At 49.5% G+C, this 27,825-nt stretch overlaps 1 protein-coding gene and 1 non-coding gene across 3 annotated transcripts in view; one reads left to right on the top strand and one right to left on the bottom strand.

Annotated features, from left to right (window-relative positions):
- The window catches only part of SPTAN1 (spectrin alpha, non-erythrocytic 1), a 48,181-nt gene that overhangs the window by 4,811 nt on the left and 15,545 nt on the right, over window positions 1-27,825 (bottom strand). The window contains exons 19-48 of one of the 2 annotated variants that reach the window (XM_006918023.3): window positions 27,647-27,739; window positions 27,161-27,295; window positions 25,853-26,001; window positions 24,738-24,797; window positions 23,368-23,566; window positions 22,093-22,197; window positions 21,683-21,706; window positions 20,691-20,726; window positions 18,760-18,807; window positions 17,929-18,020; window positions 17,457-17,601; window positions 17,157-17,338; window positions 15,424-15,523; window positions 15,060-15,257; window positions 14,812-14,958; window positions 13,970-14,073; window positions 13,703-13,865; window positions 11,553-11,684; window positions 11,166-11,303; window positions 10,067-10,171; window positions 7,971-8,179; window positions 7,055-7,175; window positions 6,711-6,832; window positions 6,214-6,346; window positions 4,476-4,574; window positions 2,699-2,858; window positions 2,062-2,138; window positions 1,432-1,641; window positions 725-1,021; window positions 147-259 (exon numbers count right to left, since the gene is read on the bottom strand). In XM_006918023.3, coding sequence (XP_006918085.1) covers window positions 147-259; window positions 725-1,021; window positions 1,432-1,641; window positions 2,062-2,138; window positions 2,699-2,858; window positions 4,476-4,574; window positions 6,214-6,346; window positions 6,711-6,832; window positions 7,055-7,175; window positions 7,971-8,179; window positions 10,067-10,171; window positions 11,166-11,303; window positions 11,553-11,684; window positions 13,703-13,865; window positions 13,970-14,073; window positions 14,812-14,958; window positions 15,060-15,257; window positions 15,424-15,523; window positions 17,157-17,338; window positions 17,457-17,601; window positions 17,929-18,020; window positions 18,760-18,807; window positions 20,691-20,726; window positions 21,683-21,706; window positions 22,093-22,197; window positions 23,368-23,566; window positions 24,738-24,797; window positions 25,853-26,001; window positions 27,161-27,295; window positions 27,647-27,739 — 3,896 coding nt within the window. The remainder of the gene's footprint in view (window positions 1-146; window positions 260-724; window positions 1,022-1,431; window positions 1,642-2,061; window positions 2,139-2,698; window positions 2,859-4,475; window positions 4,575-6,213; window positions 6,347-6,710; window positions 6,833-7,054; window positions 7,176-7,970; window positions 8,180-10,066; window positions 10,172-11,165; window positions 11,304-11,552; window positions 11,685-13,702; window positions 13,866-13,969; window positions 14,074-14,811; window positions 14,959-15,059; window positions 15,258-15,423; window positions 15,524-17,156; window positions 17,339-17,456; window positions 17,602-17,928; window positions 18,021-18,759; window positions 18,808-20,690; window positions 20,727-21,682; window positions 21,707-22,092; window positions 22,198-23,367; window positions 23,567-24,737; window positions 24,798-25,852; window positions 26,002-27,160; window positions 27,296-27,646; window positions 27,740-27,825) is intronic. The other variant, XM_006918024.3, reaches the window with a different exon arrangement.
- On the top strand, window positions 21,031-21,149 carry LOC112484860. The gene has a single exon (XR_003048267.1). It is a non-coding gene; the product is annotated as a 5S ribosomal RNA (ribosomal RNA).

The raw sequence follows: 27,825 nt of genomic DNA, 5'->3' as shown, positions 1-27,825 counted from the left end.
GCCCACTCCGCCTACCCGTCCGCCTCCCATGCTCCTAGCCCTTCCTTCCTCATTCCCAGCATGCCTTCTGCGTTCTGGCAGAGCCCCACTCGCCCTGCAGCTACAGGCCTCGGGGACCAGGGCTAAGCAGGGGGCGGGGCTGGCACCTGGTCTCCTGGATCCACTGGTGGAATGCGTTGGCGTGCTGGGCGAACTCCTGGCGCAGCTTGTCATTCTCCTCCTGCCGGCGCTGCTCCTTCTGCAGCTCCAGCTCCCTTTCCTAAGGACCAAAGGGAGGCAGAGGCCACGTCAGCTCCAGTCCCGACCCCTCCTGCACAGAGAGGCTCAGGATGGAGACTCTCTGCCCTTGGGAATGAAGCAGCTGGCCTTACAATCTGGAAGGAGCAGGACACAGTTTTCTGAAGTGGAACACAACAAGAAAACAGTCGCTCAAGGGGACAGGGAGGACTTGATGTTAACCTGGGCACAGCAAGGAGGGGTCTGGGAGACATTCAGTGAGCTCAGAGTTCTGGCTGCATATGAGCCTTCGGGAACTCTGGCAAGATGTGCTGTGGAAGTGACTGAGACCGGCAGGGGGCGCGCGGCTGGACTGACACCCGGAAGCTTCTGACAAAGGGGCTTCCTCGGCCGAGTCCCATCACCCTCCAGCTGGAAGGTGTTTCTCTGAGCAGAGGTCACAGGCCGACAGCCTGGGCAGAAGTGCAGGGAGCAGTGGGCAGGGCACCTTGATGATCTTCTGCAGGTTCCGCCAGGTCTCCTCCAAGGCCTCCATGGTGAACCAGGTGTAGGGGTTGGAGGCCACGCGGAAGCTCTTGATCTGGCGGTCCAGCTCGGCCAGCTGGTTGAAGTCGGCCTGGGCGGAGCTGAGCGAGGAGCGGAAGGCGTCATGGGCCTCTCGCAGGGCTTTGATCTCCTCCAGGGAGTTGCAGCGCACTGGGTCTGTCAGATCCTCCTCTGCGTTTTCAAACCAGCTGTTGAAGGCAGAAGCCTTTTTGGCAAAGGTCAGGAAGAGGTCCTCTACCTGCAAGCAGAGGAGACCAAGTTAGGACAGGGGCCAGGGCTGGCCGTGCCATCCTGGGGCAGGGAGCGTTTGGGGGCAGGAAAGGTGGGGGGGGGGCCGTTCCTAGGGCATCAGAGTCAAAACGGCAGGTGGTGGGCTTAGCTCCTTTCTCCAGTTCCACTTCCGAAAGCCCCCCGCATTTCTTCCCTTGCTCCCTTTCCCCCTCGGAATGTGTAAACCCAGTCTATCCTGGGTCCTCCTGGATGGCAGCCTCATGCAGGTGAGGGTCTCATTGGCCTCGGTTTAAGCCGACTACACGCCCCCGTGCAGAACACCTCTGTGCCAAGCTGAGGGCAGAGCGTGGCAAATGGAAGATGGGTTTGCCTTCCCTGGGTACTGGGCCAGCTGAGCTTTGCCCGGCCCATCCTTACCTTGCGGAAGTGACTCTGAGCTTCCAGCAGCTTCTTCTTCCGGGTGGCTGAGTTGGCCAGAAGCTGGCTCCACCTCTTCATGAGGGCGGCGTGCCGGGCCTCGATGGCCTTTGACTGAATGTGCTTGGCGGCCAGCAGCTGATCCTTGAGGGCAGTGATGTTGGCAATGCCCTCCTGCTGGAAGGCCTGCAGGCCAGCATCAAAGGTTTCCTGGACAAGGAGCAACAGGCCAATTTGCAGTGACCGCAATGAGACTGGAACTTGCTCTGAGCGCCTCAACCAGACTGTCAGCCCAGAGTGCCCACCTTCTGCCACTCGGGTCACACCTGCCCACTCTTCTGCATCTCCTTCAGACCGCAGATTACTTCCCGTCTCCTGCTTTCAGCCTCAGGCCACGCCCCACCCTGGAACTCCAGGCAGACTGAGGCCAGATGCCCGGAGCGGAAGTCCACAGCGCATCCTGCTGCGCTCAGCCCTGTGAGCGCTCATCGGGCTGTAGCACACAAGCCCAGTCTAGAAGCTCCCTGAGGACCGAAACTGTGCCTTGTTTACCACCGAGTCCCTAGGGCCTACTGTAAAATCGTCAAGTGTCTCAAAGAAAAATGCTGACCATCATTCGCCACAACTGACCTGTTTGGTAAGGAGAGTTTGGACAGAAGAGAGATCGCGGCCATAGTCATCTGTCTTCAAGCTGTTCTCCTTTTCACCTAGAAAACCAAACACGGGATATATATGTCAACGTAGTGAGATAAATTCGAAAGAAAAATGATCTTATTTACATTTAAATTTCAACATTACTAAGAGGAGTCTCTGAACCTATATTAGCTGCCTCCTCTCTGCACCCCAGACCCCATTCTCCATCTGTGCCACACTACTTATGTGACACAGCAACTACCAAGGTCGCATGGGTCTCGAAACCAGTCTAGTTCCTCCTCGACCAAGGCAATTGCACCCTGGACCCAGGCAGCTAGGGGGCAGTGCTGACGCAGTCTGGTGCCCACTGCTGTGCTGTCCACTGCTGCTTTCATCATCCAAGGGCTTTTACTTTGTTAACCCTCGTGCTGGCCCAGTGCTGGGCGCCCCTGAGGGCCTGGCTCCCTGGGTCAGGACACTGGCTCTGGAGGGTTTTCTGAAATGGCTACATTTGATTGGTTTCCTCTCTGTAGAAGAAAACCCGCAGCGTAGAGCGTAGCTGAGCTGGGACTCTGGAGCAGCCCGCCTGGCCCGGGTGGGGAAGCACCCCAGGGCTCAGCGAGCCAGCGCTTACCGATCCAGGATTCCACCACGTCGGCTTTCCAGTTGAACTGGAGGAAGGCCGAGTTCTCGTCGAGCTTCGCCTTCCTCTGCGCCGCGGCCTTCTCCAAGTCAGACACTTTCCCATTCAAGCCCTTCATCTTTGAGGAGATGTTCTCCTCGTGGTGATTGTTCTAGGCCGTGAAAAGAAGCACGTTCCAGTCAGCCTCACGTCCTGCTGCAGTTACCCGATGTGCACCCTCCCCGCCCGGGAAGGCCTCAGTTCCTGGCAGGTGGGCCATGTGCGTGCCCCACGCACCGCCGGGGGGAGAAGGGCGGGTGACACTTCTCAGAGCAAGAGATGGATACTGGCAACTGCACTCAGAGGAACTAACTCTAAAGAACGAACGAGGAATGTGCTGAAATGTTAAGTCACAATGATGTATTCGTCGGCATTATTGATGGCAAAAGACTGGAAAAAAGCCTAATGATCATGTAAATACTATACATCCAAAAAATGGCTACTACTACATACATGTATGCAATAAAAACGATAGTTCAGGAAAATGTGTTGACACTGAGCAGACTGAGAATTATTAAGCCCCACTTTGCTTCAGTCTTGGTTAAATGTGTATTTGAAAACATATTCCACACATCAGCATGAAGTTTCAAGAGAAACTCAGGCAGGAAACAAAGCCTGTTGTTGAGAATAATGCATTGGACTCTTCGTTGGAGGGCTGAAGAGTATTTACAAACCAGTTATGCTGCAGGTTTAAAGAACAGAGAATCTCATCCAGGGGTGTGTCTATGTGACGAGATGTACACAGGCCTCATCTCTATCTGTACGTCGTCTGTGTCTGAAATTAGTTTCACGCTAGTTTATTTGCCTATGAGAGGGCAAGCAAAAAAAGCTCTCGAAAGCTCTCTGGTGAACACGGGTTTTCACCCGATTGTTACTACTATGGAGCAAATCTCCAGTCTCAAGGCCTGAAAGTTGGCTCAACTGCTCTGGTGAGAAATCTTATTCACTTATGTGTTTGTGCCAGATAATTATAGTTGTTACAAGTTGTTTGTCATTCCGTGCTGAATGTCTGTCACTGCACCTAAGTGACTGGTGGTGATTCACTTGTGACCAACGGGGGCACTACATTTTGTCTGGAACTTGAACGTGTGACGTCACTGCTTCTGAAAGAACAGTTAGATTCTCATCTACTTCTGCTCTCTCTCTAAAGGGCTGTTTGGACAAAATAAACCTTGTGATTTTAACATTCATTTCTTCAATGTTCTGTACAGTAGCCAGGTTTTCGATAATTTTATAGGGTGATGTGATCCAATCAGACAAGTATCTATTTCATCTAGTGGGCAGCTGTACGTGTGGAAAGAAAAGGTCTGGAAGGTTAGGTACGAAGACCTCACAGGTGGTCTTGGTGGCAGCCTGATGGGCGAGTTTTAGGATCTGCTGACTTCTATTTCCTGATCGCTCTGAGGGGCTTTATTGTTTGAGAAATACATGGAGAGAGCAGCCGTGGGAGAGTGCCGCTGTCACAGAGGGACTGATGGGGATGCTTCTCTGCTTAATGAGGGCAGAAATAAGAGCCGCCGAGTAACTTTATGGATTGGCTTCTAAAAGGGAGAAACGTCCAACGAATGGAACTGTTCCCCTGCTTTACAGAACATAGGAATGGGACTGCTAATGGTCTCACGCAAACCTGTGGGGACTCTGCCGGGGAAGAGGCTTGAGGGGTTGACGGGGGCACCAGCGGGCAGGCATCTGGCATGGGAACCGGGGCCTTACTCGGGGCCAGGCTCACCTTCTTGACGAGGTCTTGTCCGTTGGTGCAGACGTCATTCACGCGGTCCTTGTGGACGGTGAAGTCCGTCTCAAAAGCTTCGTGTTTCTTCAGTAAGCCCTGCAGTGGGAGCAGCGAGGCCAACACTGAGAGCCTGGCATGAGCCAGGGTGCCAGGGACCGGGGCGGAGGGGAACAAACTGGAAGGGGCCTGCCCCATGGGCATCACAGTCCAGCTGGGGACAGCGATGACAGAGAGGTACAAAATAATGACGAAGAGAGTGAAACTCAGGTGCAGTGCGAGGACACGCCTGTGCTGGGCCCAGGAGGGACGCAGGGGAGGCCTGCCCAAGTCGGGGGTTAAGGTCTCACTCGTCAGTCAGCGTCGCGTCCCCATTTCCCTCTAGGACACAGAATGAACAGAAAGCGAGCTTGAGATAAACGCCGCAGCACGACACACTCGTGCGGAGCTTTACCCTCAGCACGTCTCCTCGGGGACCTTCCCAGCCTTGTCTTCCTCAGGACAACGGACGCACCGGAGACAGTGCCCATCAGGTTGGCTTCCAGGGAATTCAACCACACAGGGGAGGAGGCCGCTCACTGCATCCAAGTTCTACCCGCATCACCCTGACCGGCCCATAGGGTTCCCGGTGTGGCTTGGGGGCCACCCTGACTCTCGGGAATGCACACTCTGCTTCCGCGGCTGGTGGCACGCACTCGAGAACATTCTACCTTCATGTGCAACTCAGGGAATCTCTTCAAACACCCCGTGACCCCGGGCTGCCCTGTGCCTGCTTCTACTATAGAAGGTAGTGAGGACCACACTGTGTCACGTCTGACATTAGGCCTTAAGACCCCTGCAGATTCTGCCTTTGTCTCTCTGAATGCTGCCTTAGAAGCTGGTCTAGGCCTTTCTGGAAGACGAGGGGCTATGTGGAGGGGAAATGAGACGTCCCAGGTGATAGCCGGCATCAGCTGCCAGCCGCACGACTGATGCCATCATGGACCTCAGCCCAGCTGCCCTCTGCCTCAGTGCAGCTGTGTGCGGGAGCCCAAGTGACAGCAGCAATGCACTACGTAGTGTTGCCACGTCCACCAAAAGACGTGGCGAAGTCCTAACCCCTGGCACCTGTGCGTGTGGAAGTGAGGTCTCTCTAGAGGTAATCACGTAAGATGTGGCCATCGGGCTGGGCCCTAATCCACTATGACTGATGTCCTTATCAGAAAAGGGAAACTTGGACAGACACACCCGGAGAGAATGCCATGGACAGACAGACATAGAGGGAAGACAGCCACTGAACACAGAAGTAGAAATTGGAGTGATATGGTCACAAGCCGAGGAAGGCAGGAGAGACAAGGAAGGGTCTGATTCTCTCTGAGAAGTATCGGAGAGCAAGGCCCTGTCGACACCTTCATTTCAGACTTCCAATCTCCAGAACTGTAATAAGACAATAAATTTCTATTGTTTTAAAGCCACCCAGTTTGTGGCACTTAGTTATGGCAGCCACAGCTAACTAACGGCGTACTAATGACCAGTGAAGACGACACTAGTAATACTGCTTGACGATGGGGCTCAGTCATGCCAATTTGTCTACAGAGGGAAAATGTCTCTAGCATGAGGGAAAAATCCAGCGATGAGACCTTGGCTGCTGACTCTGCTCCCCTGGATAGGGCACAGCCACTGAACCAACCAGCAGGAAAATGGCGACCAGCAGGCAGTTGCTGGAGGGGGATCAGGTGGTGTCTTCAGTTTCTCTGACCTGGATAGCAGCCAGAGTGTCCCCATAATCTTCACTGGCCACCAGCGTCATTTTCTCATTGATCCAGGCTTCCTCCTCTTCCACGTTGGCTACAAACTGCTGATATTCCAAGGACTCTTCTAGCCGCTGGCCCCTTATTATAGGAGACAGAGAAGAATCAGCAATGACCTCGTCCAACTTTGACTGAGAGTTAACACGCGCTTAAAACATTAACAGTGAGACAAGCGTCAGATGTAAACGGTTCAGTCGAGCCTTCTGCGTAACACGAAGTAGAGACAGTGTTGGTCAAAGAAGAAATTCTGGAACCACGTGCTGGGTCCAGATTCACGTAACAGAATCAGCTCAGCAGGGGCCTGTGAGAGGTGGCTCTGGAGCAAGCCGACTGTGGCACCTGCACACCTAAGGGTCCTGGAGGTGGCAGGAGGGCCCGAAGCTCCAAGCAAGCCTCCCCACCGTACCCAGGAGCGGGGCCCGAGCTCCTCCCTCTGGCCGCTCACCGAGCCGCCGCCAGCTGCTTCAGCTCTTTCCAGTGCTCCACAAACTGCGCCAGACGCTGCTGGATCTCCTCCTTCCCGATGGTGTTGTCGTCAGACAGCTTCTTTCCAGTGTCCAGGACACCCTGACCGACAAGAATGACAGGTTAACAGCTAGTCCTCGCTTCTAGATGCTTCCAGGAAAAGGCTTCAACATCGCATTCAGAGCTGCTCCTTCCAGGTTTGGAATGAGGCGTCATAAGCGCCGTAGAGACCTCAGGGAAATGAACAAGAGCAAAGGGCTTCGCAGTGCGTGGCACGGGCCACACAAACCCCGCTGCCCGCTCGGCCGGAAGGGCTCTGCTCACCTGAATCGCAGGCTCGTGCGCGGCCAGCTCTGCCTCCAGCCGTTTGTGCTTCTTCCTCAAGTTCTGCACACCTGTTAGGTCTCGGCCATAGTCCTCAGAGCTCACCAGCAGCTTCTTCTCCCTGGATGACACAGGCAGTGTCTCTGCACCTCCAGGCTTTCAGCTGGAGATGTCTGGTCGCAAGAGCTATGAAATTCACGGACCCCAGATGCCTTTCACCCACATCCACCCAGCTCTCCAGGAAAAGTCTTGCCAGTCTTCTGGAAAACAACAGCCTCTATTTCCCAAACGAACAGTGTCCACACATGTCTCTGGGCACCTACTGTGTCTGACTCCGCGGAGGGTCGGGGTACACTGGAGAACAGGGAGGGGCCTGTGCTATCACCCTATCAACCCTGCTTTACCAAATATACACATATTAAACATGGAATTACGGAGATAGCGATGTAACTTAAAAGGCTGTGAGGAACTGAGAGATTTTTCTCTGTAAAATTGCTGTTTACGTGACACATCGACTGGAAAGGGTAGACTGAAACTTGGGGAGGAGTGAGGATTAAAAACAAACTCTCCTTCCTTCAAGAATCTACCTTCCCCAACTGATCAGACTCTCTTCCAGGTCAGATTCCCCGGGGATGTCAGGGCAGGGTCTAGACAAGGTCGAGTGTCACTGTCGGGCATCACCACCAGCTGGAGGCCATCGCTGACCATCATCGTTGCGCACAGGGACGTCAGAAGAAACAGAAGCGTTCCATGGGGAGTGTATGGCACAGTTAGGCCTAGCGTGGCTGCTGAGGCTGTGACCTTCTGCCACACTTCCGTGTCTCACCACTACGGTCCAGAGGTGGGACCTCCTCTCACATGCTTCCTACTGCCATTAAAGGCTCAAGGGGCATCCCAGGGGGCCCAGAGCACGTACTTGATCCAGGACTCCTCGTCATCCATGTCCCGGAAGAACTGGTGCAGGCGATGGGATTCATTCAGCTTGGCTCGCCGGGAGGCCGCCATGCTCTTGATCTTCTGGAAACGACCGTTGATGGTGTCCCGCTTGTCTTTCACTCGGGAGGTGTCGAAGGCACTGCTGGTCATCAGGCTGTCTGCCTGGCCGTTCAGGTCCTTCAGGCGATCCTGGGGCAGGGCACATGGTGCGAGGGGTCAGGAATCCGGGTCTCTGGGAACGCCTGCTTGAAACTAAGGGCGGTGTTCCTCGCTGGCAGGTTGGTTTACGGTTTACTCGCTGTGGAATGCTGACATTCTCAAAGTGTGGTGTGTAGGTCCCTGTGGTTCTAAGCGGTCAGGACTATTTTTGTAATAACACACAGACGTTATATTTTTAGCGTGGTCATTTGCACTGATGGTGCAGAAGCGATGAGGGGTGCGCTGGTGCCTGAGCCCAAGGCCGTGGCAAACCGCACTGAGCAAATTTCCTCAGTGCCCTGCACTTGCAGGAAAAAATGCTATCTCACTCACAAACACGCTTTAAACAGCAGCCAAAGCTGTTAACGTTATTAAATATCCATTTTGAGTACATGCGTGGGAAAATGGGAAGCACAGGCATGCACTTCGGCTGCACGCTGGAGTGCGAGGACTCTCGAGGACAGGCACGTGGTGCGAGCTCAACGAGCTGCTTTTTCATGGGCCACTGCGCGTATGTGAAAGACCAACCAACTGTGGTCATTCACACTTTGGGACCTGACGGACACTGTGTCGAGAATGAAACAGGTGAACCTGTCACTTTAAGAAAAACTGAGTCTGCTGCAAATGATCAAATTCAAAGTTTCATGAAAAAATTGGAATTTTGGAAAATTTCCACCTACTTCTATGAGCCTGACAGCTTTCTAATAAGTAACAATTTTTCTGTTGCAACTGGTTGTGACGTTTACTAATGTGAAGATATAGCAAAACACGTCAACATTTAGAAGATCTACGTAACTCAGTGAACCAGTGTTTCCCAGATGATTTTGCAACATCATGCATGGATAAAAGATCCATTGGAAGTTCAACATGACCAGTGGATTTTAACAGAGAATGGTATAAAAACTGATATGGTTTCAGAGTGCACGTCGCAACTAACCTTTAAGAAACTACCACTTCCTGAGTTTAGTGGAGTATCACACACTCACATTAATGATCTGAGTGAAAACACTACTCCCTTTGTGAGGCTGTACTTTCATCGCAGAGGACACCTCACGACAGAATGAACTCAGAAGCAGCTATGAGAAGCCAGCTGTCTTCCATTAAGCTGGACATTAAAGAAATTTGCAAAAATACAACCAACGCCACTCTATTACTTTTGTTTTTGGAAAAATAGTTATTATTCACAAAATAAATTATTTACGTTAACTTATAATGGTTTTATTATTTTAAATAAGTTAATAAATTTATTTTCTTAATCTTTTATTTTGAAGTAATTATAGACTCATCAGAAGTTGCACAGTATCAAAACCAGGAAGCTGACACTGATACCACCAAGCCACAGACCTCATTCAGATCTCACCATTCTTTACGTGTGTTCGTTTGTGTCTCTGTGAGCGCACTGTGTGGTTCCACGCGATTTCATTGTATGGTAGGTTTATGTAATCACAACCAAAATCGAGACACAGACCTTGTTCTGTTAGCACAAAGGAATTTCCTGGTACCTTTACAGCTGCACGCCCACCCTGTCCCCACCCCCTGACAACTACTAATTTGTTCTCCACCTCTATATTTTGTCATTTTGAGACTGTTAGATAAATGAAGTCGTACAGTATATAACCCTTCGATATCGTTTATAATTTAACTTTTAAAATTCACTTACTTTTAATAATGGTGAATACTGGTAGACAAAGCCCAAATACCAAACTCCTAGGGGCCCCTCGATAACAGTGCAGAGTATAAATGGCCCGAGACCACAATGATTGAGAACCTCAGTGACATTCAGTGACGGACATCAGTCCCCTTCCCCAAGGACCCTGGTCCTCAAGAGGTGATGCACAGCCGTATCCAGACACAGGCCTGGCCACCCCCTCTGCTCACCTCGTGGGCAGATATATCCGCCTCCAGTAGCTGATGTTTTTTCAGCAAGTTGTTCACAGAAGCAAGATCTTTGCCGTAATCCTCAGATGCCAGAAGGGCTTCCACCTGGCAGCGAGACGCAAAAAGGAAAGATCACGTATGGTGCCCATGCGGCGTTCCGGACAATCCAGGATGCCCAGCTGTTATTCTGGGTGTCTGCATGGGGAGCGGCGAACTTCTCAATCACAAGTTACTGTTATGCCTGCTCGGCCTGGATCGGCTCCACGGCTTAAAAGGACTTTCTGTCCATTTCTGTCAATCAAACTCTCCCTTTCTGTCAATCAAACAGACTCAAGCGCCTATGAATTTAACTTCCACAGCTAAAGGCAGGGTCACTGAACCTTCGCAGTGGTATGATGGCAAAACGCACAGCGATACCACTTCAAGGAAACTGCCCTAGGGAGAGATTCAGCAGCATGGGCAAAGGTTAACATACGAGGTGTTCACTGCAGCACAATGTATATCACCAAAGAGCTGGAATCCCTGAATATGCGACAACACGGGAACAGTTAAATGACGGTACAACTCTAATACGGATTTAGGAAGTTATTCAAATGGTCAGGAAGAATTTCTAGTGACTTAGGATAACACATTCAATAGGTACTAATGATAATTACATCGTGAGCCCAACTACATATAAGAATACAACTCTACAAATGTTCACGGAAATACGTACAGAGTGGTGATCTCTGAAACTTTTCTATTTCTTATACTTTCTGTACTCTCCAACTTTTCTACTGAGGACGTGTGGCTGACTGTGACTTCCTATCTGGGCCGACTCGGTCGAGCCGCCTGCCACCTGGACCCCATGATCTCCTATTTGCGCTCCCTATAGAGATGAGTCTCACACCAAGATGAGCTCTCTCTCCTCTCCACATTCCTGCCTTCCACTCATGAATCTCACACAGCACACGACTCCCATTTGATTATGAAGATGTCTGCTAAAGGGGGCACCGAGAGAGCCCTGACTTGTCCTGAATTTTTCGCTTGCTGACCGATCTACTATCCCAAAACACCGGACGTCCTCTGGGGACAGGAAGGGAGAACCTCTCGGCGTTACCTCAGAGAGCCAGAAGTCGAAGTCCTTGATCCCCGTGTTGAAGTTCTGCTGCTTATTGGCTTCTTTCAGTTTCTGGCTCTTTTCAGCGGACTTTTGCACCAGGAATTGCCACTGGTCGGCCAAGGCAGCCAGCCGGGCCTAGGGACGAGAAGAAGCCATCAGAAATGGTAACGTCCATGGAGAGCCCGCTGGGCTTAAGCCGAGCTGACACAGTCACGAGAAGAGAACGGACAACGCTCAGAGGAGCCATTCCCACCCGCGTCCCCGTCTGTGGTGTAGCCCAAAGTCGCCTATTAAGGCTGTGCTTTAAAGCCATCATCGAGTTGGCTGTAACGCGCTGACAAGTCGAACCAGCCCCTCTCCTCCCTGGGGCGGCGGGGGCCCTACCTTGACGGCATCCTCGCTGCCGGCACAGGCCCCACGTTCAATCAGGGAGTTGCCGGTGTCAATGACGCCGCGGATCCGGTCAGCGTTGGCGTGTAGCTCTGCTTCGAAGGCCTGGTGCTTCTGGTGCTTGCTCTAAAAATACCAAAAAAACCCCTTTCAAAACCAGGTCCTACGCGTTCCACCTTCTCAGGGGGAAGGGAGAAGATGGTAGGAAGGAAGGGCGTGGTAGCAAACGTACAGATCTGGGGGCAGTGCTAACATTTTTTGGAGAAGGCAATCACAGAATTTGTGACTATTTTCGGGGTCAGTCTGTTGAAAGTGCAGCGGAGGGGCTGGGCCAAGAGAAAGGAAACGCTCCAGCTCGGGAGTAGGTCAATGAGTCAATTCTTAAATCAGCTGGACTAGCTATTTGGGAGTAAAGTCCCAGAATTACGTATCTTCTAACATTATGCAGAAGATGGCAATGGCCAACTGCAGTTTTGAATCTACCTGTACATAAATTTCATCCTCAGCTTTCTCCTTAGTGGACGGAAGCTCTAATAATAACACACACACGATCCCTCAACATCTAAGGCAGCGATCACTACAAAGTGATGGAACTGACGGTCAGCCTGACCCCCCGTGACACAGGAGACGTCCACGGGTGCTGCGGACCTTGGCTTGACCGACTTCTCACGTGGTCGCTGTCATTATCAATACTCTTGGATGTTGTCAAAATCCAAGCTTGACTCTAGGTGGGAATTTCTTTTTACTTTACTAGGAACTAGAGGGCTGGAGGAGCGATGGACTCAGGAATCTGGGCCTGACAAGGAGGGTTTTTAAAATACACGAAGAAACAGGAGATGCGGAACACAAGACGCAAGTGCGAGGATGTAGCTATGGCGTAATTCTGGGTGAGAAATGCAGGATCTCGAGAGAGTGTTATTTGGGGGAAAAAAAGAACTAAAAGAAAAAAAGCAGTATAGCTGCGAAAGGATTCTGCATCGAATGTTTCATTTCAGGGGCAGCAACTGTCAAAGGATGGAGCCACCTGGCTGGCTGACTGTAGCACTAACACAAAGTGTCTTGGAAGTGTACCCCGGCGCCTGCACCCCAGAACAAGAACAGAGAGGGTCTCGGACACCCAGTAATCCTGACAAAGCCCAATTTCCCCTCTTCTTCTGTTTCCTGTTCTGATCACTCTTAGGTTCGAATCCCACCTGTTCTAGTTCATTTCTTCCATTCACTTAAGTAACTTCTGAGCTACATTTTGACAGACAACTCCCTTTCACTACCCCTTGAGTGACGTCCACGTGTATTTTAGCCCCTCACCCAGTTTCCTCTTAGATTTGGGAGATCGTGTGCCTCTCCGTGATCCCCAGCTGCCCGCTTCCTGTGGCCAGTGTGACGCTCTCACACCTTGCTAGATTCCTTGCCCTAGGGCCACGAGCCCACGTCTACACAGAAAAGGCTGATTATTTCATTTTTTAAAAGCACCTCTGGAAAGAAAGCAGTCAACTACTGCCCCCCAAATCAAACATTGTACAGAACTTGCCTAAGTGATAAACCAAGAAGGGAAAGGGGAACGAAGGCTTGCAGGCTAATGACAACAGAGAAAGCCACATCCCACAGGGACACTTGAACGGGGTGTGATGGATGATTAGAAATGACGAGTATGGATGAAGAAACACCAGCAGACTATGTGTGACCACGACAATGAGAATCTATACAGAACAACACAAATACTGCAGCTCGTTTAACTGAAATTTTTAAAAAACAAAAAACTTACCAGCAGCTTGGAAAGCTACAAAAACAGATTAAAACAACAAGAGTTCAGTACACTGACGTGAATACACAAATTGGCTATTAAACAAACTCATTTTGCTGCCATACTTCCCCTGGGAAGCTCAGCGTTTGGGGACAGCAAATAGAAGGGGACCCTAGAGACTTTTTACGGCAGACGTGGTATCGATAGAGACAAAGCAGCTTTGAAGTGGCTGACAATGTGCAAGGACCTTTCACCAGCTTGGCTCACGAGAATAATTCCCACTGGCTTGACCATGAGCGCACAGGTGTATAAGTGTACCCCCCTTCTAGAGATGTCGCCTTTAACGCCATCTACTCAAAGACACAGGCTACTGTGGAGATAACGGCCACCCCGCTCGGCTCACCTGGATGTTGGTGGGATCCTTATATGACTCATCGCTCGCGGTCTGTAATTTTTCGCTGATCCAAGCCTCAATCTCATCCACGTCCCGGCTGAACTGCTGCAGGGTTTGCGATTCTCCCAGCTTTGACCTCTTCTCAATCATCTGGGCTTTTAGACGTCGCCATCTGAGCAAGTGAAACCGAGACTAGACGTGAACGTCCTTCAAACAAGACCGGCCGCGGCTCTCACACAGGCGTGGTGGGAGGTGTCCGCACCGTGGAACACCCACCTGTCCAAAACCTCATTGCGCCGGCTAGCAATGTCGCCTTTGGCATAGTGGCCGGCGGCGATGAGTTGGTCGGCAAAGGACTGCAGAGCAGCAATCTTTTCCTCCTGGGGGCAAACAGAGGCGTGAGGTCAAGGTGGGCCAGGTGGCTCTGCCCCGCCTGGACTGCAGGTCTTGAGGAGAGAACGGTTATTTTGGGTGACTGAGAACTAGCTGGTGGCAGGATCAGAATACACTGACACTTTAGAAGCAGAAGTGTAAAAAGCCAGAAGAAAGCTTGATTTCAATCATTATTAGAGTAGAGTTTAACTCAAGAAGACTCCAGGTCACACTGGGGTGGGGGGTGCGGGCAGTGGTGAGAACACCAGTAAATGTCACATTCAAAATTAGGCTTACTTAATAGGAAAAGGTTGTCAGATTTTCAATGAGGTGGGTTATAAACCATAGTTACACGTCTTTCTGATTTGGTTACATTCGTACATTACCTTACCTAACTATAACTTCGTGTTTGTTTGCGTTCCAGTATTTTTTCCCCCTGACATCCCCCTTATTAAAACCTCAAAAACATCAGGATTCTTATGTAAAGTTTCAAAACTTACTTATGTAACTACCTTTTTTCCTAGACAGTGCAAGTATTCCTTGGCGATGTAACGGTCACTACGTTGCTTCTTTTGTGTAGTCAAAATCAAGTATTATAACTTAGGAGCGCTGCCAAAGCTCTCTAGCTGAATTAATGAAGTCGGTAACTAATTTTTACTCTAGTCATCAAGAGAGAAAAGGAGAACACGCTGACAGAGAACATCGGGGAAAATCCAGGTTTGGACTCTCAGGTACAAAGTCCTCACCTGGACGTTAATGGCTTTGTCGAAGTCCTCGTGTTTTTTGATCAGGGCCTCCACACTGTCCAGCGAATCCCCTTTGTCTTCGGTATTCAGGAAGGCCTCCCGGGCAGCCATCCAGTTCTCCGCCTGCTCGCAGTCCCGATGAAACAGCTGAAGGAGGGGCGAGACAGGTGAGAAGATAGAACCTTTGACACAAAACACCTGGTCAGAAGCCCTCTGGCCCACGGGAAGCACCTCTCTGGAACAGATACCTGCAGTTCAAGGCACTGATCCAGCATCATCCTGCGCTGCACCCAGGCCTTCTCCAAGTCTGTACGCTCCTGATCCAGAATGTCTAGTTTCTCCTTGATCTCTGGGCTGGCATAGTGCCCATGAGCCAACAGCTGCTGCCCAAACTGCTCAAATGCCTGGAAAGTGCCAGCCCTGGCATCAATTTCTGTCCGGTGTTCCTGCCAAGAGGAGGGAAGGGATTAGATAACTGGCGAAGATGCCCACTCTGATGTCAACCACCAACCCACAACAAAAGGAGTGTGCTTGTGCGTGTGCGTGTGCGTGTGTGTGTGGGGCGGGTAACGCTCTTCGCGGCCCACTGCAGCAACCAAGTTTCTGACCTACCTGGTGTCGTTCCAGCAAAGCTTCGGCTCCAGTGACATCCCTGGCCAGCTCGTCTGAGGACACCAACCCACGTATTCCGTTGATCCAAGACATGAGGTCCCTGGAAACCAGAGCCACAGAGGAACAGCTATTACGCTACCTGGCAAGTGAGCTCTCTGCCCAGGAAAAGAGGGAACCGCATAGTTCTTGTCTCAGAAGGTTATTTGTGGTTAATCTAGTCAATCTAATGAACAGGGCTGAATCTCTGGGCAAATTATTTCAAAGAGTCTTGTTCATCTTATCAATATATTAAAGAAAAAAAAATTCTTCAGAAGAAAAAACGGGTTTATAACTAAAATCTTCCTGCCCTATAAAATAAATAACAGATTCTAACAAAGACAACAGCTGTGGTTAAATGTTTTACAACTGCAAATGAACACACCTTTCTTTTAGGATTAAGCCATAAGAGCCCATGTCTTAGGCCTATGCATGCATTTAATTCAGCTTCTTACAGGTGTCCACATGCAAGGGCACAAAAATCAATGTATAAGGCCACGTATCATATGCTGCCTTTTATATAACACACTGAGAACAGGCAAACCCATAAAGGCACAAAGCAGAATTGATGGGGTATTCTCCTAGGGTGAGGACAAGTTTCAAAACTAGAGGGGTGGTCGTACAACACTGTGAATACACTAAATGTAAATGAACTACACACTTTAAGATGACTGTCTGTTACGTGACCTTCCCCTCAAAATAAGAAAACAAACACAACTGGGTCCTCCTACCAGAGGCCTGTGAAGGCCAAGAGCACCACCTGGCTGTTCTCACAACAGCAGAGGACGCGCCCCAGATCACTCACACACACACACACACACACACACACTCATGCACAGGTGTGCGAGAAAATGGTGTTAGCACTAAAGTATATAAAAGAAATGTCTGTCCTCAAGAGGTGCTATTAAACAAGCTACAAATCACCCATTCAGTGGAACACCATGCAGACTTTAAAAGACTGGTCCCGAGATCATGGGACATTCTACAAGGCAATGGGCCTGAACTCTTCAAAAATGTCAGCGTGACGATGCAGAGGGCGGAGGGATCCTGTTCTGGATTAATACCAGACTACGAAATTGTCGACTGGATCCTGGACCAAAAAGTAAGCCCTGACTACAAAACACACACTGGCGACAACTGGATAAAACCGATTATGAACTAGCATTAAATACTGATGCGCCGCCGTCAAACTTCTGGGCTGGGATCATGGAAATGCAGTCACGCAGCAGAAAGCCCTTGCCCATAGCTGCGTGCTGGAGGATTTGGGGTACAGTGCGATGTATCTGCAACCTGCTTTCATGTTGTGGAAAATCAAAAGTATAGACAGAGAGAAAACAAAGGTGACAAAAAGTTAGGGACTTTGGATGAAGGGCATCATAGGTGTTCATTTTTATTCTTTCCATTTCTCTGTAGCCCTGAAGTTTCTCTAAAGGAAAAAAAAAATGTTCGTGGAAATGACTAAGGTACATCTATTTTAAGTAAAAAATATGTCTAAGAAAAAACATACTGTGTGGCAGGCGGAGGGGGAGATGTGTGTGCACATACGCGCGCCTGTGTGGATGCGAACTCGGGTAAGGAGCAGACATACTTGTGCCTTTTTGGCATTCGGCAGTCTGACTGTTTCGCATTTGGCATAAATTACCCTCCCAGGGAGAAGGACCACTAGACGGTCCTCCGCGTGAGCGAGGGCCTCTCACCGGAAGTCGCTGAGGAAGCGCTGCAGGTCGTGCGAGTCGCCCAGCTTGGCTTTGCGCTGGTCTGCACGCTTCCCCAGGCTGCTCCACGCCTGGTTTAACTCCGTGCACTTCTCTTGGAGGTCCTCCGCCGACTCGGGGTGAGACTGGATCAGGCGCTCAGCTGTTTCCCCGAGGGAATTTACCTGGGTCGGGGAGGGGAGTGGTAAATAAGCAAGAAATAAGGGGGCTCTGCTCTGTACAACGTAAGACCTGGCTCTGCCTTCGGCACAACTGCAGGAAGCCAACTCTGCAGCCTCTCACCTTGTCGCCGAGAGCCGCGAGGTCTCTCTCAAAACCCTCGTGTTTGCGCTGCAGGGCTTGGACACTGGCCAGGTCGTGACCGTAATTGTCTGTGTTTAGAGCCTGATTCTTCTCTTCGATCCACTCTTTGGTTTCATCAGCATCTCTACAGGCGAGACAGACATTCAAGTCAAAAAATGCTGAGTGTAGCTGCCTTGATTACAGGACAAACAGGAACGTTTTCTTTGGCTGGTGTGTGTACATTTTTCAGTGGTTACCACCCATAGCTCTAAATAGCCAAAGATACACATTCGCTCACTTAGGAGTATTTACTGAGCATCCGCCCTCTGTCAGGCACGGTCCCAGATGCCAAAGCACAGCTATCAATGAGCCCAGCTGTCACTCTGAGAGCTTAGCGAGCAAGTGTGAGGACTGAGGGGGCAAGCCCAGCAGTCGTAGAGTCTCCCTGTCCCAGCCCTGCGCTGGCCCTCACCTGTGGAACCTCTGCACCTCATGGGCGCTGCCCAGGAGCTGGCTCCGCTCCTCGGCCAGCTGCTGCAGGGACCGCCAACGCTCATTCAGCTCCTGCAGGACGACAGTAGAGCGTCAGGCCCACGCCAGACACTGCGAGAAGGGCCAAAGCACTGGTGCTTTAACTTGAAAGGAAAGACTGGGACACAAATCATTTCCTCTTCCCAACCTTCCTATTTGAACACATCAGTGCACAACTACAGCAAAATTTCAGAAAGTCAGAACCTTGCCAAAGCTAGCCGAATCTGACGGCGTGAACGTTCCCAACACCTGACCTGGAATCACCTTCGATACAGCTGACTCCACCTCACTCTCAGCTCCTAGCCTACCGCCTGCCGTGTAGCAACTACTTCGCAAATAACTGCCAGGTGGATAAATCCCAGAGTCTACTGCCTCCAAAGACCGAGCCTGCTGCATCACCCGGCCCCAGCAGGCCTGAGAATACAGGAGTGCCAGGGCAAGAGACAAACCACCCTGGGGTCCAGAAAAAGAGACTGAACCTCTCTTGACAGGAGGCAAGAGAGGCAGCCACTGCCTTCTGGACAATATGCTCCTTGCAGCTCCCGGATCTCCTGGGACCTAAGGGAAGGCTAACTCTGTGAAGACCTGAAGAGTTCGTGGCTGGGCAAGCCAACCTCGGTGCACAAAGAGAGTTAATACTGGCTCAGGACACCCTCGGACCCAGGAGGGTGACATGTGCGACAGCTTACACAACTTATCAGGACAAGATTTCCACGAAGACAGGAGAAGGAAACTGGTGAAGGAGGCAGAGGGACTGGTCGTGGTTTCTTACCTTGATGGAATTAAAGGTGGCCACGGTGTGAACCATCAGGCGAGCAGACTATGTGGGGGAGGAAAGCAGAAGAGCAAAAGTAATCAAGCGTCTGCCAATTAAAGGACAAAAATCTGAGATGCAAGTGCCATTTAGTTCCCGATCGTCAACCAAAATTAACTTAAAAGGATACTGTCAGAAATCTGAGCAGCAGCATTGACAAAAGTATCAACCACCAGAGAGTCATGGAAACACCCAAGTGCACAATTAGATGACACTCAATGATTAATTTTCCTTGATGAGGAGTGAAAATAGTGAAAAACGCCATTAAAACAGCTGGTTGGACAGAAAAACAGCTCAAAGGCTCACGGTTAGTGTCTTTTTCTTATCCATACTACAGAACAGTCCAGAAAACATAATTTAACAAATGCTAGCAGCTAAGACTGTTTAACAGGCAAGCAGACCAATAATTTTATTTCTAATTATGGTTATCGGGCTGCTGTTGTTTTTAAGTATCTCCTTGAACTAAAGGCAACAGCCTTACCAGATTAAAAAAACCGTAAACCAACGAATTAGCTTTCTTCCCATCAACATAGTTACTTCTTTTAAAAATGAAATGTCTCTTGGGATCTCAGAGCCCACTTCATTTCACCTGAAACTCCATTTGGCACGCACTGTGATGCCCACGATCTTCAGGGCATGCAAAAAAAAAAAGGGGGGGCCAAGCTGGGACGCAGAGAGGCTCATCAGATGTTCCTATGATACACACAGGTGACATTTTCGACCACCGTGGGTGTGCACAGGATTCAGGAGGTAGACACCCACTGTCTCTAATCCATTTTAGAAATAGGTCTTGGTGTTTATAAAGCCATTTCTGAAAGAATTTACATTTCTGAAAGAAAACCTGTCACCAGAAAAACTGCCAGGTCAGACAGGTAAGGCTGTTGCCCATTCACGTCACCAATGATCACATTTTGCTATATAAGAAAAATTAACATTGAGAAAAGGGGAGAAAGCGAAATTAAAGCCTATTTAATAAGAAAAGTCAGAGCCTGGAGGGGTAGGAGGCAGGAAAAACAGACCCTTCACCTCAGCCCTCAGACAAGGAGACCGCGGCGGGGAGACGCACCCCCCTCGCAGGGCTGGTGGCGGGAGGCTTTTTTGTTTCTAGGTTTTCATGCGTTCTTCCCATCTTAGGAAAAGTGCCCTTTTAAAGTAGAAACCTGCTCTCACTTGCCTGCCGATAACTCAAACAACGTGCTCCTGAAGCGCTGGGTCAGGAGGAAAGAGGCTAAGCATCTAGGACGTGGGCAGCTAGCTGCAGAATCCTGGCTAGAAACACCGCATACAAAAAAACCTCTCTCCTGTGTTCCTGGTCAAGCTCCAGCCCAGCCTCGCCTGGAACGACGGCCATTCTAGCTGGTAAACACCTCGACACCTCTTATTCCTCCCTTTTCACCTTCTCATCTCCCTCGGGATTCAGTGTCTTCTGGGCAGCCTTTCGTGGGCCACAGAGAAAGTGGTCAGGCAGACTACGAATGACTCTTTCCTCCCCTTTTCATTCTCGGTCCTTTTCTTGTTCACGTCATGTCCTTTTGGGCTGCAAACCTACGAGTGGACCACGCCCGACGACGCAGTGCCACCTCTGCGGAGTCCATTCTGGCAGCAACGTGGGGAATAAATGCCATCTAAGTGGACTCGTCCCCGAGCATCTGCGTCGGAACATTTTAGCTCTGTCATCAACACGTTTTAGCTCTGTCATCAACACGTTTTAAGAGAGAACAGATTCAAAAAATGCAGGGTCAGAGAGAAACCAGCCCAAACGAGTCCAGAAATGACCAAAGGTTCAAAACAAGCCTGAATGCTCAGGAGCAGGCACGCCGGAAAAGGACATAAAATACTTTTGTTCCCGTACCACCTTTGGGAACAATTACATGCAAAGGAGTTCTTACCTTCCAGGGGGAGGCTGTCTTGGAATCGGTGTCATCCTAGTCAAAGGAGGAAGAGTTTAGGCAGCCATGCAATTGACACAAACAACACCCCACCCTTCCTTCTAATGAACCCAAACAGCACTTAGAGGTTACCATTGTGTGAGAGCAAGCTGCAAAGCTGCTTGAGGAAAATGAAGCAAACAAATAGGAGAGAAAAATTCTGTTCATGCCGAAAAAATGAGAAAATGTGAAAACGACCAACTCATTTTCATATGATTCTTTGAAAAGAGGTAATAAATAAACCAAAAAGATTAAACGCTTTTTTAGAAAACCGAAGAGAGAAAAACTTCACTGGTCTCTAGTCTACGGCCATGCCACCCTGCACAAGCCCGATCCCGTCTGATCTCGGAAGCTCAGCAGGGTCGGGCCTGGTTAGTACTTAGATGGGAGACCACCTAGGAAGACCAGGTGCTGTAGGTGTAAAAAATTAAAAAATAAGGGATTATAAACTGACAAGGTCTTTACAATCTGTAAGGTCAACCAAAGGTTGCCTCGCCTAAAAAAAAACCAAAAAAACAACTACACTGGTCTCTTGGAGAATGGCAAATAGAAATCAATGTACCAATTTGCAAGGTGAAGAGATGACGGTATACCAAAAATGATGAAAGTAAGAAGAAATACAAATTAGCAGTTGCAAATAGTCATGGCTGTAGAGTACGGCATAGAGGATGTAGTGAATGTTACTGTAACTGTGTGGGTGGTGCCAGATGGGCGCTAGAGTGACTGGGAACATCATCTCGTAAATTATATAAACGTCTAGCCATTGCACTGTACACCTGAGACTAAAATAAAAAAAGTAACCAACGTCTGCTATTTCTTTCCCAGATTTTTACACACAAAGGGCAGGCCTGAGGTTCAGGAACAGAAATCCTTAAGAGGCTCTTGACTTTATATTCTTCCTAAAGTCTATGCCGTCTCACGTTCGAGCTCCACGTGAAGGACCTGGGACTTACCCTTGGCATCATGCCATACACCTCCTACAAAGAAAAAGAGAAATCGGCGTTAATATTAGAGGAAACACACAGCTCTCAGTAACACTCGCTACTGTCAACCTGGAGACACAGGATGGTTAAAAAATGACGGACAGCCCACCTGGAGATACCAGTAAAGCCTTTTGTTTAAGGAATGAATGAGTTTATTATCAGTTAAAAGCTACAGAAACATGAAACAACTTTCACAATATTTAACGGGTATAAAAAGAAGACAGGAGGTGTTCTCCTTGCTCTGTGAAGGTGAGAGAGACTAGTGCACGGAAGAGAAACACGGAGGACCTGACCTACACCCTGGGCTATGAAAAACACAGGAAGGAACCAAGCTGCTTCCTCATGGCAACAGAGCCTCAACGCAAGATCCTGATACCTACCTGCTGCTGGACTGCCTGCACCTCCTCTGCCATGAGACCTTCAGACTCCAGGTCTTCAGCCACCTTGTTGATGTCTTTCAGCCGTGACTCATTGGCCTTCAGATCCTTTAAAGCAAAAGCCATAACTAAGACTCACAAGAGCAAGTTGAAGAAGGAAGGTGACAGATCTTCATGAGCTACAGTTTGTGCCTATAAATTTCTGTTCAATAGGTATCCTATGAATCGGTTATTCTATTTCTCGACAGTGACGTAAATCAGGAAATCCTGATTTAAGAATACAATTGGGTATTGGAAATAGTCGGTCTCAATTTTACTTAATAAACTGTAGTTAACGAATCATCATTTTGGTTGAATGGAGAGTTTTAAAGAGTCTTTCTTGGGAACGAAGACACGATGACTAGAATGCGATGACATTTTAATGCTAGTCGCTTTGGGAGAAAAACCCCCAAACTCATTTTAATTGGTTATAAGAATGCTTTTAAACCAAGAAATGCATAAACCAAATGTGGAACATGCATGGGATGCATTACTATTTAGCCACAAAAAGTAGTGGAGTAATAATGTGCTACAAAGACGAACACTTGAAAACATGCTCAGAGAAAGCAGTCATAAATAGCCACATATGAGCCCATTCATAGAAAACGTCCAGAATACGTAAATCCGGAGACAAAATGCAGACCTGTGGGTGGCCAGGGCTGGAGTGTGATGGGGATGCCTGCTTAATGGCGCATGCTTTCCTTTTGCAGTGATGAAAGTGTTTTAGAACTCTTAGATACAGGTGATGACTGCACAACCTGTGACTATACCAAATGCCTCCAAATCGTATACTTTAAAATAGCTACCCGTGTGTTATGTGAATTTTACCCCAACTGAAAAAAAATATTTTTGCGCATTTCTGTATTTTCGGGTTAGCAGTCCTAAACCCATGTGAAGAGAAACTGCATGTATTTCCTTGGAACTAAACCGACCCAAGAGAAGTCTGGGTTGAAGTCATTTAAAGTCTACAGCCATGCCACCCTGAACGTGCCCGATCCTGGAACGTGTCTGATCGCGGAAGCTAAGCAGGGTCGGGCCCGGTTAGTACTTGGATGGGAGACCACCTGGTCAGGTGCTGTGGGCATAATAATGAATAAACAATAAAATAAAATCATTTAAAAATAGCTACACAGATGGCAGAATATAATTTATGCAATTTTCACTCTAGTGATCTGTGGTCGAAAGTTAAGACAACCGTTCTTAAAACGATTTCCTGGCTCAGCTGCAAGGCCCCCGCACCTTCTGGAAGTCGTCGAACTTCTTCTGCAGCACTTCGACCTGCTCCAAGTCCGCGCCGACCTCTTCACTCGTCAGAGCCGCTTCCTTCTCGTTGATCCACTGCTGGAGCTCGTTCGCTTCACGGAACAACATAAACTTCTTACAACTCTTCTCCAACATGCCTTTCCGCTTCTCACCCAGTTCCAGCAAAGAATGGTATCTGACAGCATTCGAGAGGGGGACAAGAGAGGGCAAGGACGGCAGTTAGCTCCCTACAGAGGCTCTACCCCTAACATCGAGGAAGCTACCAGGTGTCTCCGAGATGTGGCTCCAAGGCGATGGGTGGAATGAGAATGCCCTGGTGACCATGTACCAGAACGCAGATGAAGATGAAGAGCCTCAGGTCCCACTATCGCCACCGGGATAAGCACACGTGTTCTGCTCACCACTGGGTGTCTACGACAGCCAGGCGCACGCATCCCTGGGCCAACTGCGCACTTATGACATCACAACCACAAATGACGGAGACCCAGCGTTTAGCACAGAAATACAGGGTTCATGCAACTACGGCTCAGAGGTGAGATGAGTCTGCTGGGCATGACGTATAGTGTTCCTCCTCTCTCATAATTTATTCTCTGAGCAGCCCTCAGGCAGTGGGGGAAGGCACAGAGCTTTAAATAGCCTCGCATGAAAATAAATAAATAAATAAATAAATAGCCTCATATGGCATGTTAGTAACTCTAGAACGGCAGGAAATGTCTGAAACGTTACATTCATTTCTCGGGAAAGTGCTGCCAACTTCAGAAGGAAAATCGGGTAGGATACGGAGTAATCTGTACCTTTTCATTAGCTAGAAAATTCCGTAAGAAGAATCCAAGAATATTCTAGCTCTTTGGAACTAAAAATACAAACGACTGAACTCCTGTATCTTTGGAGATGTGAAAGGACAAACTCGGTAACAGTTAAATAAAAAAAAAGATCTAGAATCACCATTGCATCTGAGCGTCTCAAAATAAATTAAAAAAGCAACGAGTTACGAAGCAGTAGAGCACTTTGAAGAGAGGCATTTCCCTTCCTTCCAATTAAGGAACACTGGAGAACCAGCCCTAGGGTTTGCGGCTGACAGTAGCTGGTCCGCCACAGTAGGCGACAGGGGGAACCAACACCATTCTGAACACACAGCTGCACACGGAAGCAACCAAGGGAAGCAGCGGCTGTCAACTGACACAGCTTCACCGACACCTGTCCCTGCGTGAGCCAAAGCCGCAGCGCAGAGACGCGGTCCCGCCCACCACCTCGTCTCTCTGGTGACCGAGTGCCCTCACGAGAAGCGGCGGGGACGGGCAGCAGAGCCATGGACACGGGCGCCCAGCGAGGCCACGCCTACTCACAGTTCTTCCACCTGTTTCATACGCAGGGACACACTGCCGGCCTCCTTAGTTATGCGTGTCCTGCACAGAGGGGCACAGCAAAAGCATGCACAGATTAGTGGGTCCATCCACAGGGAGAAGCGGTGGCTCCAACTGGTGCCGGGATGGTGGATGCTCCAAGGGGGGAAAATTAAGGAGCCATTCAAAAGCTCTCGGAAGCAGGCCAGGCCATGAATAAAATCACAGTAGAGAAACAGCAGGATTTTTTAATCAGAGAAGTTAGTTCACCTTCATTTTCCTGAAAATTCTGCCATGGTTAAGGCAGTATGTTTTCCTGCGCTGGAAACACCGGTAACTCCACAGAGCAAGGCCAGGGAATAAAATGACAGCCCCAAGAAAACACTTTAACTCAGAGCTAATACACAACTTTGGTCATGTATCTGATTCACTTTTTTGCTCTCATATTTATGATTCAGGTCAAAATCTCTCACTCATCTTAACAGTAACAGAAAAAGTCTCTGTAAGTGTATACATAACTGATCTTTTCAGAAATCATTAAGATCAGAAAAGTTCAGTTACTCTCAACTTGAGTGAACGTATATTCTGGATCTCTCCCAAGTGTCCAAAGCTGTTGATTCCACTAGTGGAGTTAGGTGTGCCCTAAAGGAGGGACACAGGTCAGGCCGGGGACCAAGGACAGAGCCATTACCAAATAAACTCTATCCTCAGAACACAAAGCCATGGGAGAGAGAGCAGCTCTCTGAACGGCCTTTTAAAAGCGGCAGAGCTGTACGGGTGTGGGACACCCGAACTTGTCATTTCAGAAAGCAGCTCCTGAACCGGAAGACAAAGGTTCAGATATTAACAATCAAAAAAAAAAAAAAATGCTGTTTAAGAAAAAAACAATGTGGGAAAAAAACAAAACAAAGGAAAATAAAGGTATGAGCCTGCAGTTCAAACAGGGTATTGTGGGTTAAAGGTGATGGGAAAGCAGGAAGAGTATGTCCCTGAGGGCAGACGGGGACCCAAAGAACGCTTGTTCCAGAAGCCTGAGGACACTGCCTAAACCTCGCTCCAGGGTGATGCAGATTACCCCGAGTGACACCTGGACCTTTACAATCGACTGTCGCCCTTACTGGTTGTCAATCTGCTCCTGCCGCAGCGCTATGCTGCCTTGCTCCTCCAGAAGGTTCTCCCGGGAGGCCGACTGGGCGGGGTCCAATTTCTTCACGTATGCAGCTGGCACAAAACCCTGGCGGTCGTTCACTTCCACCTTCCACCAGTCCTAAGGACACAAAGCGGGAGACTGAGCACAAACCCCTTCCCCAAGAAAAGGCCACACCAAGGAGGCCTGCGTGTGTGTTCGCAAGCCCACGCAACACACAGAGGAGAGCTCTAACCATGCTAAGAGGATCTTCTGTCCGTGTCACAGTCACTTGGCACAAGGACTGAAATTTCGGTCCCTTCATGACTCGCCAAGTATGGAGAGGGTCAGGAGTGAAGTGATGACACCCAACATGTAGGACGTCCTTCGCTTTGCCGAAACACCAGAGCTGTGCTATCCCGTAGCAGCCACTAGCCACGTGTGGCTACGTAACTTTCAATAAACTAAAATTAAACGAAAAACTTAGTTGCGCTTGTCAACTGGTGCTTGATAACCACACATGGCTAGTAGCTACTGCAGGGCCAGCACAGACTTAGAAAATTTCTGCCATCACAGAAAGTTCTCCTGGACACCGCTGCTCTGGAATGACCCAGTCAGACCGGAGGGCTGGTTTAGGTTTAAATTAGCACCAACAGAAAGATACAAATTCCGGGTTTTCTCAAGCTCTCCCTACTAGGGTAAACTGAGGGTGAGGAAATGAGGTTCTCAACAATGGCTGAGGACACCTCTCCACCTCACCAAGGTGGGAGGAAAGAGCCCTCGGGATGAGTCGGATAACACGTGGAGCACCGGGCACCCTCACTTCAAGGCCGCTGTCAAACCAGAATGTCAAGGAAGAAAGGCTGAGGAACCAGGGAGCATTTAACTCTGAGAAGAGTGTCTCGGGGTGAGGGCACAGCTATCTTCAACTGTCTACTGTGGCCGTACAGCCGAGATTCCAAATGGCCGGACGCAGCACGGACCTGCAGTTACGCACAAGCTGACTGTCGCTCGCGGGGGAAGGAATTCCACCTGAAGGTGTTCGACCGTGAGAAGAGCTGCCGCAGACAGTCACACACCACGGGCAGGTGTTCAGGAAGACAGACTGACGACCTTCCCGATCATACATGATACAGGATAAACTTACACGACGTGGGACACTGATGAGGAAACTAACAGCTCTTCAAATGTGACATCAGCCCCACTTTGGGAAGACGAAATCAATGACCCAACGACACCCAACTGAGCAAAATCGATGGTGTCGACGGAAAGACACACACAACCACTTTCTGTGCCTTGCCTTGTTGGTGCTGTTGAGCAAGGTGAGAATATCCCCCTTTTTCATGGTGACCTCTCGGGGACTCTTCTCCTGATAGTCATAGAGGGCCAAGACCAGCTCCTTCCCAGTCTCGTCATCCATGGGGGCCACTTGTTGCTAAAAAGCCAAAGGAAGGGCAAACACAATTAAATTAAGGACGTTTATGACATGTCATGGAAACACACGACAGAGTACAACATTGACGGCTATACCAAATTTACCAAATACACGTTCATGCGCGTTTTTCTCTGACACTACCAATAAAACCTGATTCAGGGACTTCAGCTGGCCAATGTCTTTAAAAATCTCCTTCTAAACAGCCCATGCACCTTTGTGGCATAAGACTTTAACAGTGAGGTCACAAGAACGTTGCCTGCGACCACGACACCTGCTGACAGGCTCTGGGTCCTGCCACTTCCGCTGCCTCCCACAAGTTACTAAAACTGCTGACAGTACAGCCGCACTCACCCGGCAGGACTGCGCTTGCTCCCGCAGGGCCTGAATGCTGCTGCCGTAGGCGCTGAGGTCCGACATCAAAGCTTCGTGTTTCTTGAGGAGAGCCTGGAACCGAAATCACAGTGACGCGGTGCGAGGAGCCAGAGCCTCCCTCCCCGCTGCTGTGCCAACGTGCCATTCTCCTCTTAAAT

This window comes from Pteropus alecto, unplaced genomic scaffold (assembly GCF_000325575.1).
Source record: "Pteropus alecto unplaced genomic scaffold, ASM32557v1 scaffold67, whole genome shotgun sequence".
Classification (NCBI taxonomy): domain Eukaryota; kingdom Metazoa; phylum Chordata; class Mammalia; order Chiroptera; family Pteropodidae; genus Pteropus; species Pteropus alecto.
This window is presented reverse-complemented; position numbering and strand designations above follow the sequence as displayed.